General features: G+C 52.0%; 1 protein-coding gene across 24 annotated transcripts in view; it reads right to left on the bottom strand.

The window, feature by feature from the left end:
- Positions 1-2,874: 2,874 nt before the first annotated feature.
- The window catches only part of CACNA1D (calcium voltage-gated channel subunit alpha1 D), a 317,826-nt gene continuing 308,801 nt past the window's right edge, over positions 2,875-11,899 (bottom strand). For 22 of the 24 annotated variants that reach the window (XM_016941301.3, XM_016941303.2, XM_016941300.2 and 19 more), the window contains 4 exons: positions 10,399-10,562; positions 6,551-6,672; positions 5,034-5,354; positions 2,875-4,225 (listed from right to left, as the gene is read on the bottom strand). In XM_016941301.3, the coding sequence (XP_016796790.1) occupies positions 3,932-4,225; positions 5,034-5,354; positions 6,551-6,672; positions 10,399-10,562 (901 nt within the window). In that variant the 3' untranslated portion in view covers positions 2,875-3,931. Of the gene's footprint in view, positions 4,226-5,033; positions 5,657-6,550; positions 6,673-10,398; positions 10,563-11,899 lie in introns of all 24 variants that reach the window. The other 2 variants (XR_010155607.1, XM_016941310.3) reach the window with 2 other exon arrangements.

Raw genomic sequence — 11,899 nt, 5'->3', positions numbered from 1 at the left:
TACAAAGTGGGGTGCACAGAGGGTACCCCCCCATCTTCAGTCTCATAGGGAATTGGGCCCCTTGGCCAAAAGCTTGCAGTACCTAAAAACAGAGAAACGTGCTTTGCAAAAATGGCTCAAAGAGCACAACAGAATGCGCTGTCCATGTGCCCAGTGCTCTCAGGAGCCCTGACCTATTGCAGAAGCCTGTGTTGAAGCCGCTGCACTAGTAGAAGGCAGCTCCTGATGGAATAGGGGATAGGGGTGGGCTGTGTGGGAGCCAAGAGCATCTGGCAGCCTGACTGGAGATGGTGAGTTCCTGAAGCAGGAATTGTAGGCACCCAAACATCTAGTCTTTCTGCTCGTAGCGAAGGTTGCAGGCATCATCTCCACGAATTCAAATAGATTCTTCTTGGCTAGGCATGGTGGCTCACGCCTGTAATCCCAGCACTTTGCAAGGCTGAGGTGGGTGGATCACTTGAGGCCAGGAGTTTGAGACCAGCCTGGCCAACATGGTGAAACCCCGTCTCTACTAAAAATACAAAAATTAGCTGGGCATGGTGTTGCACGCCTGTAGTCCCAGCTACTTGGGAGGCCGGTACAGGAGAATCGCTTGAACCTGGGTGGCGCAGGCTGCAGTGAGCTGAGATTGCACCACTGCACTCCACCCTGGGTGACAGAGTGAGACTGTCTCAAAAAAAACAACAAAAAAAACAGATTCTTCTCCAGCCAACCATGTCTCGCCACTCAGAAGTGGTTTCATGCTTCTACTGATAAGCCAACTTAACATCAGATCCAATACAGATTTTTTAAAGATAAAATACCATCTCTACTGGACCTGTTTAGTGGCTCAGGCTGCCCTCACAGGACATCCCTGAGACCACCCTGTCACTCTTGATGTTGGAACCAGGGCCCAGGCCTGCTCCTCATTCTCTCCTGCCCTCCTAGTCCCCAGGAGAGGAAAAGAAATACTGTTTTAGAGAAATAACATTTTCAACAAAACATCCCTGGAGTCAGATTTTGAGTTGGGGTGGCCTAATCAGGGAGTCGGGGCTCTCTGCGTGATGTCAGTTCTATGGCTAACTGGTTTTTCTAAACCAGCCAGCTGCCTATCAAAACAGTAAAACTTTTATAGGAAATGCAATTGGCAAAGACACTTACGATGCTGAGAAGTACACAAGGTGAAACTGCTCCAGTTTTTCTCATAGCAGGGTCAGCAGGAAAGCAAGTGGTGCCCCTGGTCCCATCTCACACAGGTGAGACTGCACCAAGAGGTAACGTGGCCCTCACAGCCCGCCACGCCTGGCCTTCGCCCAATTCTGAAACTTCGTGGGATAGAGCTGGAAAGTGCCACGTGGTGAAGCGAGATCCAGCTGTCTGGGTGGATGTCGGAGTCCATAGGCTGAGCAGAGATGGTTCTTAGTGAGGTTCTCGCTGCCAGTTGACGGTGAAATCATAGCTGCCATTTACATTTTGTGAGATTAGGAAAAACATAAGATTAAAGAAACTAAATGTATTATTCCTGTGGACACAAAAATGTGTATTTTTCAGATGGGGAGGGAACCAAAAAGGAAAAACATTTCATCTTAAAACTTTCCTAAGACAAAGGAAAACAAAAAGCCATGCTCTACAACTTCAAATTTTTCTTACAAAGAAAAATTTAATATTCGATGAGAGGTTGAACCAGGCTTAAAGCAGACATACTAGGAAATGGTGCAGCCTGTAAGAACGCCAGTTTGTAAGTACTGACTTTGGAAAAGATCATCGCCTCTATCAGACACTTAGGGTCCTGGTCTGGCAATTTTGGCCTGATGTGATGCCACACAGTAAGACCAAGACCCAACAGAGAGAGACACAGAGTCCAAGATAATGTTGACAGTGGTGTAGCCCTTTAGGAGAAATGGCGCTCCCTGCGGCTGGTATTAGGTTACCATTGGCACCGAAGCAACCAGGAGGATAAGAATATCCATAATTTCAGAGCTGCCCTGGCACAGTACCTGCCCCGTCGGAGGCTCTCACTGGCAAATGACAGCTCTGTGCAAGGAGCACTCCCAAGTATAAAAATTATTACACAGTTTTATTCTGAAGAACATTTTGCATTTTAATAAAAAAGGATTTATGTCAGGAAAGAGTCATTTACAAACCTTGAAGTGTTTTTGCCTGGATCAGAGTAAGAATGTCTTAAGAAGAGGTTTGTAAGGTCTTCATAACAAAGTGGTGTTTGTTATTTACAAAAAAAAAAAAAAAATTAACAGGTTGTCTGTATACTATTAAAAATTTTGGACCAAAATTGCTACCTATCTTTTTGATTGCAGGGAATCCCTGCCAAGGTAACTTGACAGTCGGCCTAATTCTGTTGACAGAAAATGAAGCCTTGACGGTTCTAATTATCCAAAAGTGGGTTTGCATCAGGACGTACAGTCAGAGTGTGAGTGCATTCTAATGAAAACTTCAGCCCTCATTCAATTGCATATAAAAGCCCTCAAAGAGAACACACAGTACAGCAGTTTTGTAAAAGGCAACAATACGATTTGTACAGACCCCGACACTCCAATCCTATAGATCACCACGTTGCTCCTCTGTCCCCAGCACCCCTTATTTCTTAAGCAGCACCACCAGTCCCCAGAGGACAAGAGCAGCTATATCTCATCCACCTGTGCATTTCTGCACCAGCGATGCAAAAAACACCCTGGGTGGGCCACAGAGAAAACCGTAACTATGGATACCCTAGGGGCAGAGCAGCCAGCTGGACCTGCTCTGTAATTCACTTACCAGAGGGTGGTTCAAGTCAAACAAAACCAAAGACAGTTGCAACCCATGGTGGATCCAAAGGTACAGTATCAAAATCATGGAACTCTTGCCCAAAGAAAAGACTGCAAATAGTCATCTGGTATATCTTGTGGAAAGATGATAGGTTTATAGTGACTCAAAATATTTTAGAAAAATTTCTGTAGTGTCAAGTTCTTTCAAACTTAAAATTTTAACCCCAGAGGATTTTCGCTGAATAAATGAGAATTGGCTCTATTTCTTCTACTTCTGGATAGCCCGAGTAAAAATACTAATAATTTCTAGATTTTAGTGGGGAACTACAATTATTAGGACCCATGGATATTGCTGCAGTTCAAATACAATACAGTAATTACAAAATATAGACCATCTCTTTACAAATACAAATTATAGTATATTACAAGTCATGTACAGTAAATCTATAATTTTAAACAAACTAGTGTATCTAAGTTTACCTGGTTGCGAGTGCATTATTATTCCAGTTTACAGTTGCCCTTAGCGTGACAGTCAGAAACCGACCATCGGAGTGATATTCTCTTATGTAAACTGGCGTCACATCACAGAAAACCTTATTTATGAGGTCCCATTGCCCTCACAATAATCACTGGTAGCTGGGTTCTGACTTACTTACACACCGTATTTCAGAACAGCTAAACAGGAACCAGGACGCAGTGTATTTGGGGGAAAGGGTTTAAAAATGGATATATTGGGCCCAGTGACTGATATGCTAGACCGATGGCTGAGGTAATGACACAGGTGTGATGATCGTCATCACCTTTAACTTTCCCCTGCACCCCGCCGCCATGCCTTCAGGTGGGTGGGCCTGGTGCCCTGGTACATGGGAGAAGCAGACTCCACAGCAGTGCCCATCTGGACAATGGGGCAGGGCAGGTCTGGCCTCCTCACCCATCCTCTGTGAGAGGGCGGGGCCTGCTGTTTCCTGCAGCTGGGGCCGAGCGCATGGTACTCTGCCAGGCTCAACCGCTTGGGACCTGTTCCTACCAGGTTTATGGCTTTCTTGAGGCATGACATCTCTTATACAAAAGTCTAATTAATTGAATATTACTCCCAACTAGTGCCTAAACTTTCCTAACTATGAGGCACTTTTCCCCTGGCTCTCCTGCGCCCCACCTGAGGCCAGAGCCAGTCTGCCCCTCGCTGGGGGCTACAAGGTGGTGATGCATATCATTTCATCCGCCAGGTCCTCCTCATCCCTCCCAGGGTCTGGCTCTTCGTCGCTGTAGCCAGGACCAAAGTCCTGTAGCTCATAGTCCTGCCGGTGTGAGAGGGGGCCCACATCCCCGTTGGCTCGGGGATGCACGTTCCCATTAAGCAAGGTGCTGGCTGCGCTCTCCATCTCGTCGATGGTGAGGTCACAGGCATCAGCGATTTCGTGTTTTGTTGCTGACACAAATTTTGGGTCCCTTGCATAGCGTCCCAAGCCTTCGGATATCAGGACCTGTACAGAAAAGAGGGATGGATGGCGTGGGGGTGTTATAAGGCTTTGCAGGGCAGGGGGACGACAGAAAAATCAACTCCAGTGCTAACTTAACTGCACCGTGTGCTTTGGGGATGCAGCTCAATCATGTTTTCTAGACCTCATACATAATAACTAATGTAAATGGCTTTGAAAATGTCCTGGAGCTAAAAAACTACACATGGCCCAACAAGAGTGAAACCCACTGGGGAAAGACATTTAGTATAAACTAGAAACATATGCCGGAACAGCACCCATAATGCCAGCACAGCTCATTTATGAGAATTGACGGTGGTGACCAGTTTTTTTGTTTTTTTTTTTTGTTTTTTTGAGACAAGAGTCTCGCTCTGTGGCCCAGGCTGGAGTGCAGTGGTGTGATCTCGGCTCACTGCAGCCTCCACCTCCCGGGTTCAAGCAGTTCTCCTGCTGCAGCCTCCTGAGTAGCTGGGATTACAGGCATACACCACCACGCCCGGCTAATTTTTGTATTTTTAGTAGAGACGGGGTTTCACCATGTTGGCCAGGCTGGTCTTTGAGCCGCTGACCTCAGGTGATCCACCCGCCTCGGCCTCCCAAAGTGCTGAGATTACAGACGTAAGCCACCGCAGCCAGTGGTGGTGACCAGTTTTTACTCATGCTTCAGGTACATTCCTGCTGCTCAGAGGTGTCTGATTGAGGCAGCCTAGCTCACAGCCTGGCTGCCCTCCCACCACTGCCCTTCCTGCTGTTACAGTTGCACCTCTGCTGCTCCTGGTGCTTCCTGCCCACCACGGCCAAGAACCGTACTCACTGCCTCCACCAAGCTGTCCGCACTCCTCTGCTTGTCGCTGTTTTTGTTCCGGAAGCTGCTGGGGATGGTCAGGCTGGCTGGTGTGAAAGTCCGGTAGGAGATGTCGGGCTCGTCTGTGTACCAGGAGCTGCGGTGCAGGGACGGCAGGCTGCCGTTCACCTGGTCCAGGGCCTCTGACTGCTCCACTTGGATCAGGGGGGTGTAGCACGGTGTCCAGTCCCGGTAGGGAGGGGTTGCTGGAGGGGTGGCCCACGACCGGGTCGAGTGACTCGGTGAGTACTTCTGGGCTTTACTTGAATCTAGGCCGGCAACTGCCATGATCTGAGGAAAGAGGGGACTGTTGGGAGACCAGAGGTTCTCAGAGGTCCGGGCCTCAAACCTTCTGCACACAGACCAAGCACCGGCGCTGCGCTCTCCAGGGGCAGTCCAGGCAAGGACTTGGAAAGGACATGGGCACACTGAAGTACGCTGAATGAATGGGCGGTGATGACTTTGTTTTCTAGCAGACTGTGCTTTCTTTTACCCCGAATCCATAATGCATTTCCTTTGGCTTTTCCCAAGGAGGTATCAGTTGCTAATTCATGAAATTGCTTCAGAATGAAGAATCAGGGAAGCCCAACAAGCTGTGGGTGTGAACACACCACCCAGTTCATGCTGGGTTTAAATACCGAAGTACATTCAGGGGAAACCACCACTTCCCAGCACTTATAGGAAAACAGCTGGTTCTCTTTGCTCTGGAGTAATGCATCCTAGAGCCGGCATTTGGCATGTGCTAAAGCACTGGGTACAAGCCCCGGTCTTACAATCCCACCACAGCAGATGCACCTTGGGGTTCACACTCTGCAGAGAGGGACGGGGAACGCTGTCTGTAAACAGCACAGGTCCATGCCCACCACCCTGTCGTGCACGAATGAATGGCATCTCTGATGTGATATTTTCAGAAAGAAAAAGCGCCATATTGTTATCCTTGAGGGAAAGCCCTGGTGAGTGGGCTCCGGCCCCACCCTCTTGCCTGTGCAGCCGCCCTCAACGTGGGCAAATTGTTCTCCCCAGACTGCTCCCTTTGTAGGCAGGGGAGGTTAACCCTGCATAGTACCCACAGGGCCCTGCCCATGGAGGGACCCATAAACTTAATGAAGGAACCACTTCTTAGAGAAAATGAAGGGCTGCTCCGATTGTTCAGAATCAGCCAAGTGGCCCCCACTCCCTGAGCTCAGATCACATCAGGCTCTGTATTCAATGCCAGGAAGAGGTGGTGGGGGCACCTGGGCAGCGAGGCCAGCTTTGGCAGCTGGCTCCCTGGATTCAAATGCCAGCAGTCACTTGTGTGAGCTTGGGCAGCATGGGACTCATGGCCATAGCTATTTGACAGGATTGTTACAAAGATTAACTAGACTGTAGGTGAAGATTCTCTCCTTCCCTCCTGGTGCTTAAGGCCAAGGAGAAGGGAGTGACCTGATGGGGGTCCTATGTGGGGTGCCCCTAGGTGTGGGGACAAGGCCAGGTGGGCCGCTCACCTGTTGCTGCATTAGATGCAGAGGCAGGGCCGTGCGATGGGGGAAGATGGGAGACGACGGGACCTCTTCCTGGCTGCTCTGCCGGCGCAGGCACTCAAAGTTGAAGGAGGATCTCCGGTGGGCTGGGAAAGCAAAGGGCATCACGCAGCTGTGAAGCAAGTTCTCTGCCGGGACACCGTCTTTCAGAGTCAGGGTGGCCCCGGATGCTCAGCAACGAGCCCAGGAAGAAGCATGCGGTTTGTCCAAGAGAAAGATTAGGTAGTGAGGTCTCCAAATGTTAGGAGGAGAGGATGAAGGCAGAAGCCCCAGTGAGGGATGTTTTTTAAAGTACAAACTTACTACTTTTTTTTTTTTTTTTGAGATGGAGTCTGGCTCTGTCACCCAGGCTGGAGTGCAGTGGCGCAATCTCAGCTCACTGCAAGCTCCACCTCCCGGGTTCACGCCATTCTCCTGCCTCAGCCTCCCGAGTAGCTGGGACTAGAGGCGCCCGCCACCACGCCCGGCTAATATTTTGTATTTTCAGTAGAGACAGGGTTTCACCGTGTTAGCCAGGATGGTCTCGATCTCCTGACCTTGTGATCCACCCGCCTCAGCCTCCCAAAGAGAACTTACTACTTTTAAACGTTCGCCTGTTCTCAGGAGGAGGAGTGAAGGCAGCCCATAGGGCAGCTGATCCGAGTCAGAAGCCCTGGCCCTGCATACTGTGGGGAGCGCACAGCACTTCAGTGCAAGAACACAAGTCCTGCCAGAACCCCACGACACTTCCCACTGTCACCTTCCAGATACCCTAAGTGTCCCCAGCGGCTGACATATCTTGCTGGGGCTCCTGTGTTTACACCTGTTTTAAAGGGAGGGACTTTACCTGCACTGATCAGCTTGACCAGGTAATAAGCAAATTATTTTTGTTGGGAAAGATTCAGCTTCTCTAGCACTGAAGACAAACAAAGGACACCTCTAATTTTAAGAAAATGCTTGTCCTGCTAACAGCTCTTCCAACAGAGGCTCACACAGAGGTTGAGGCTCACACAAGACAATCCACAGCTCCCAGCTTCACAGGGCACCAGGCCCAGGAGATCAGTCTGAATTCTGGGGCCCTAAGACAGCCAGCAGCCTCCTCCCAGAAACCTCCTACCCCTTGCAGGGGCCTCTGTCGAGAGCACACCTATCGTTTACAAGGCATTTCTATGGCTCCTATCTTGACCGCTGCTTTTCTCGGATCACAGGGCCTCCTTTCTCAGCCCTGGCAAAACTCTACATGCCCCTCATTCCTCTATTGGAAAGCCCAGGGCCTAGCCAGGAGAGGACTCCCAGGCACACTGGGGCGCACACAAGAGACCGGGCTGAGTCCTTGGCTAGGCACTGCCCAGCAGAGAGGAACGAGACAGCCAGTCCTGGTCTCTCGTGCCCAGTGCGCACTGTGGGGCCTCCTGGTTCAGTTGCCTACATGGGACACACACGGCTGCCTCATCAGAAAGCCTTCCCTCCATGCACCACCCAGGGGCCAACTGTGCTGTGGAGCATAGGTTTCCAGATCGAATGGCCGGGCTGGGGGCTGGGAAAGGAGAGCAGCAGTCCCTCTCCTGTATGTGGTGCTTTTCCATTTCTAAAATGCTCCAGGGATCCCCACGATCTCATGTGCTCTGCACAACACTCTCTGGAGGAGGAGGGAATCCCCCTGCAGCTGAGAACACAGGTGGAGGAGGGAAATGTTCTTCCTGTCCAAGGTCTGAGCTGCAGGGCAGCAAAGCAAAACCACCTTACGAATCAAGAGCACAGCCACTCCTGCCCACTCAGCTCCTCTCTGGCACTGTGGCTGGTGGGATTCATGTGCTTGCTTGCTTGGCCAAGTAGGCAGTAGACAAAGGCCGAGGCCCGAGGAAGGCAGTGGAACTCACAAGGGCGAGGGCCATCACCCGGCCTCACCTGCATCTGCTTCATCTAGTATTTATGGGAATGGAGTGACTTCATTTAGCTGCATGTGTTCAGGGCTGAGGAATTAAATATTAACCATGGAAATGGGTCTGGTCACACTCCCCAGTGGGGCTGTGACAGTTGGAGTGAGGCAGAGGGCCCTGGGCACCTCCCAGTGGTGCTCTTTATAGTATATGCAGTTGGCAGACTCAGAAGCCGATGTGTCACGGCTATTTTTGGTTACTGGAGTCCTGTTCAAAAATATGCTTCATTCCTCAGAAATTCCAGAAATGGATAGTCCTTAACCATCAGCAAAATGCCCACATGTCCAAAATGAAACTGTTCAGCCAAGGGCTGGAAGGGGCCAGGGCTGCACCTCTTCCCCCAGCTGGAGTTCCTTGCTCAGGATGACCCAGATCCTCCAGCTCCTGCCACCCACCGCTGCAGAGGGAAAGCAGGTGGAAGCAGCCAGCCCCAGCCCCAGCCCCTCTAGGTGGGATGGGTTTCCTGGCCCCAGAGTGAAGGGGACCAACAAGTCCAGAACCTGCCCCGTGAGCAGAGGGCACTGACAGACTTGACAGGAAGATGAGGGAGGAGGAGAGAAAGTGAGGGAGGAGGAGGGAAGGCAAGGGAGAGGAGGGGGGAGGAGGGAAGATGAGGGAGGAGGGATGAGGGAGGAGGAGGGAGGAGAGGGGGAGGGAAAAGAAGGAGGAGGAGGGAAGATGAGGGAGGAGGAAGATAAAAGAAGATGATAGAAGATGAGGGAGGAGGAAGATGAGGGAAGATGAGAGAAAATGAGGGAGGAGGAGGAGGGAACATGAGGGAGGAGGAGGGAAGATGAGGGAGGAACGGAGGAGGAGGGAGGATGAGGGAGGGAGGAGGGAAGATGAGGGAGGGAGGAGGAGGGAAGATGAGGGAGGAGGAGGAGGGAACATGAGGGAGGAGGAGGAGGGAACATGAGGGAGGAGGAGGGAAGATGAGGGAGGAACGGAGGAGGAGGGAAGATGAGGGAGGAGGAGGGAAGATGAGAGAGGAGGAGGGAAGATGAGGGAGGGAGGAGGAGGGAACATGAGGGAGGAGGAGGGAAGATGAGGGAGGAGGAGGAGGGAAGATGAGGGAGGGAGGAGGAGGGAAGATGAGGGAGGGAGGAGGAGGGAAGATGAGGGAGGGAGGAGGAGGGAAGATGAGGGAGGAGGAGAAGATGAGGGAGGGAGGAGAAGGAGGGAAGATGAGGGAGGAGGAGGAGGGAAGATGAGGGAGGGAGGAGGAGGGAAGATGAGGGAGGGAGGAGGAGGGAAGATGAGGGAGGAGGAGGAAAGATGAGGGAGGAGGAGGGAAGATGCAGGAGGAGGGAAGATGAGGGAGGAGGAGGGAAGATGAGGGAGGGAGGAGGAGCAGAGATGAGGGAGGAGGATAAGGCTTGGAGGGGCCTGAGGACAGATGGACACCAGAATGCCCAGGTGGCCCTCAGAGGCATGGGGTTTTGCAAGACAGGCCTGGGGCACAGCCAGCTCTGCACTTGAGCCCACTCTTCCCCTTTGGGGGCTCAGTCACCCCATCACAGAGTGCAGCAGGGCTGACAACAGCAAAAGCATGTGTGTGGTTTGCCTCCCTCTCAGGATGGTCCCAGGTTCAAAGACAATGCTATGTATGCAAAACACCCCTTACCAGATGTGTGCATGCAATCTTAGGGCCCCACAGCCTCTCTCTTCTCAAAGAGAGTCAAGCATAGCACTGAAGAGGCTAGAGCTCTATCACGTGAGATATGGATGAGAAAGGAAGGAAAGCAGACACACTCTCTGGCTGGGGGCTGGTCTTGAGGACTAAGGATCCTGACCCGGCAGCACACATCCATCACCGGCCCCCAGAGCGGGGGTTGGGGGAGAGGCACACTGTTCCCCGGGAGGTTCCACCCAAAACAAAAAATCTGGCCTCACATGCTGGGGTGGGAGGTAGTAGGCGTCTCCTTGGAGATCTCCGTGAATCATAGCAAACGGGCGAGTCATCGTCCTCCAAGAATCCTTGGGGGTGATGGTAGCCTTGGGGCCTCTCAGAGTCGATGTTTCTGCCTGGGTATCTGCTGTAGTAGCCATAGTTTTGCCTGGAGGTCAGAGAGGAGGGCAGTAAGGTTCTAGGTAACAAGCTCTGTCACTCAACCCTGCCAGGCTGACATCCATACTCCTCTCCCCGCCTCCTCCCTTGGACACAGTAGGATTGGCTGAGAACAAGGCTGGCCTCAGTTTCATGGAAGATTCCAGATGGAGACCAAGGGCCATTACAGGACTGGAGGCCTGTGCTGAGGGATGTGCTGGCAGTTTTGATCCCTCAGCTCCAGGGCAAATGTGGATCGCAGATGTCCTGTGAGCCAGGCTCTCACCCACTCATTTCCTCCGTGAGAGCCCCTCTCCTGAGTGCCTTCCCTCTGCCAGGTGCTGGGCACCAAGGACACCAAGATGCATGAAGCATGAGCCCCACCCTCAATGGGCTTAGAAAATGCCATGAGCACACAGAAATCAAATGCGAGCTGGAAAGGGCCAGTGCTGGAAGAGAGGAACTCATGCGGTTCGTGAGGTTTTCTTTTCTGGGGGTTGGGGGAGGGATTTCAATTCCAGTCATGGAAATAAAAAGCAAGGCCCTAGAGCAGGCCCTTGACAGGGGGGATGAGGCCAGCAGACGGAGTAAGGGCATCCAAGCAGGGGCCACAGGGTGAGCAAAAGCCCTAGAGAAGGGAACACGAGTTCATCTGGCTCAGAGTCAGTGGTTTCAGAAGTCAGGCATTTGAGAGAGGCACGGGGAAGGGCTGCGGGAGCAGAGGGTGAGGGTCAGGCTGTGGCTCAGATGCCAGAAGCCACCTCACTGCCATTCCACTTCCACTTCACTGGGCCCCTGGTCACAGTGAGGTGCGGTTCAGAGAAGAGGGTGGAGGGCGATTTTCATCCGCCTGTGCCGCCTGCTACGCCTCCTAAAGCAGAGTGCCCATTGTACTAACAAACATTCTTTCTGTAGGAGAGAAGCCAGATGGACCCCTCTGCTGAGTGACCCCTCATTTCTTCATCTCCCCGAGAGACCCCTTGAAGTGGCAGGAGGCAGGTGCTGTGCATGAGGACCTGGCCGAGCTCCAGGCTGGCCAAGCCGCCGTGCACACAGAGCCCTGGGGCCGCCAGAGCTCCAAGTGTTAATTCAGCAAAAACTGATCTCTCCAAAGACGGGGTGGTGGAAAGGCATTAACCCAGCCATGAAGCAGGCCCATCTCCCATTTCCCAAGCCTTCACTAAAAGGCCTCAGAGGCCCCTAGTGGAAATAAGGCAACAGGTCTGAAAGAATAGCCCTCACCCTGCCTCTCTGCGGCTCTCTTTCTCCAGCTCCACTCTCCCTCTTGCCTGGAGTTTCTGCTCCCATTTTGCTTTTTAGGGGAAGCCCAAGTGCAGCTGCCGGTGG

Source organism: Pan troglodytes, chromosome 2 (assembly GCF_028858775.2).
Source record: "Pan troglodytes isolate AG18354 chromosome 2, NHGRI_mPanTro3-v2.0_pri, whole genome shotgun sequence".
Classification (NCBI taxonomy): Eukaryota; Metazoa; Chordata; class Mammalia; order Primates; family Hominidae; genus Pan; species Pan troglodytes.
This window is presented reverse-complemented; position numbering and strand designations above follow the sequence as displayed.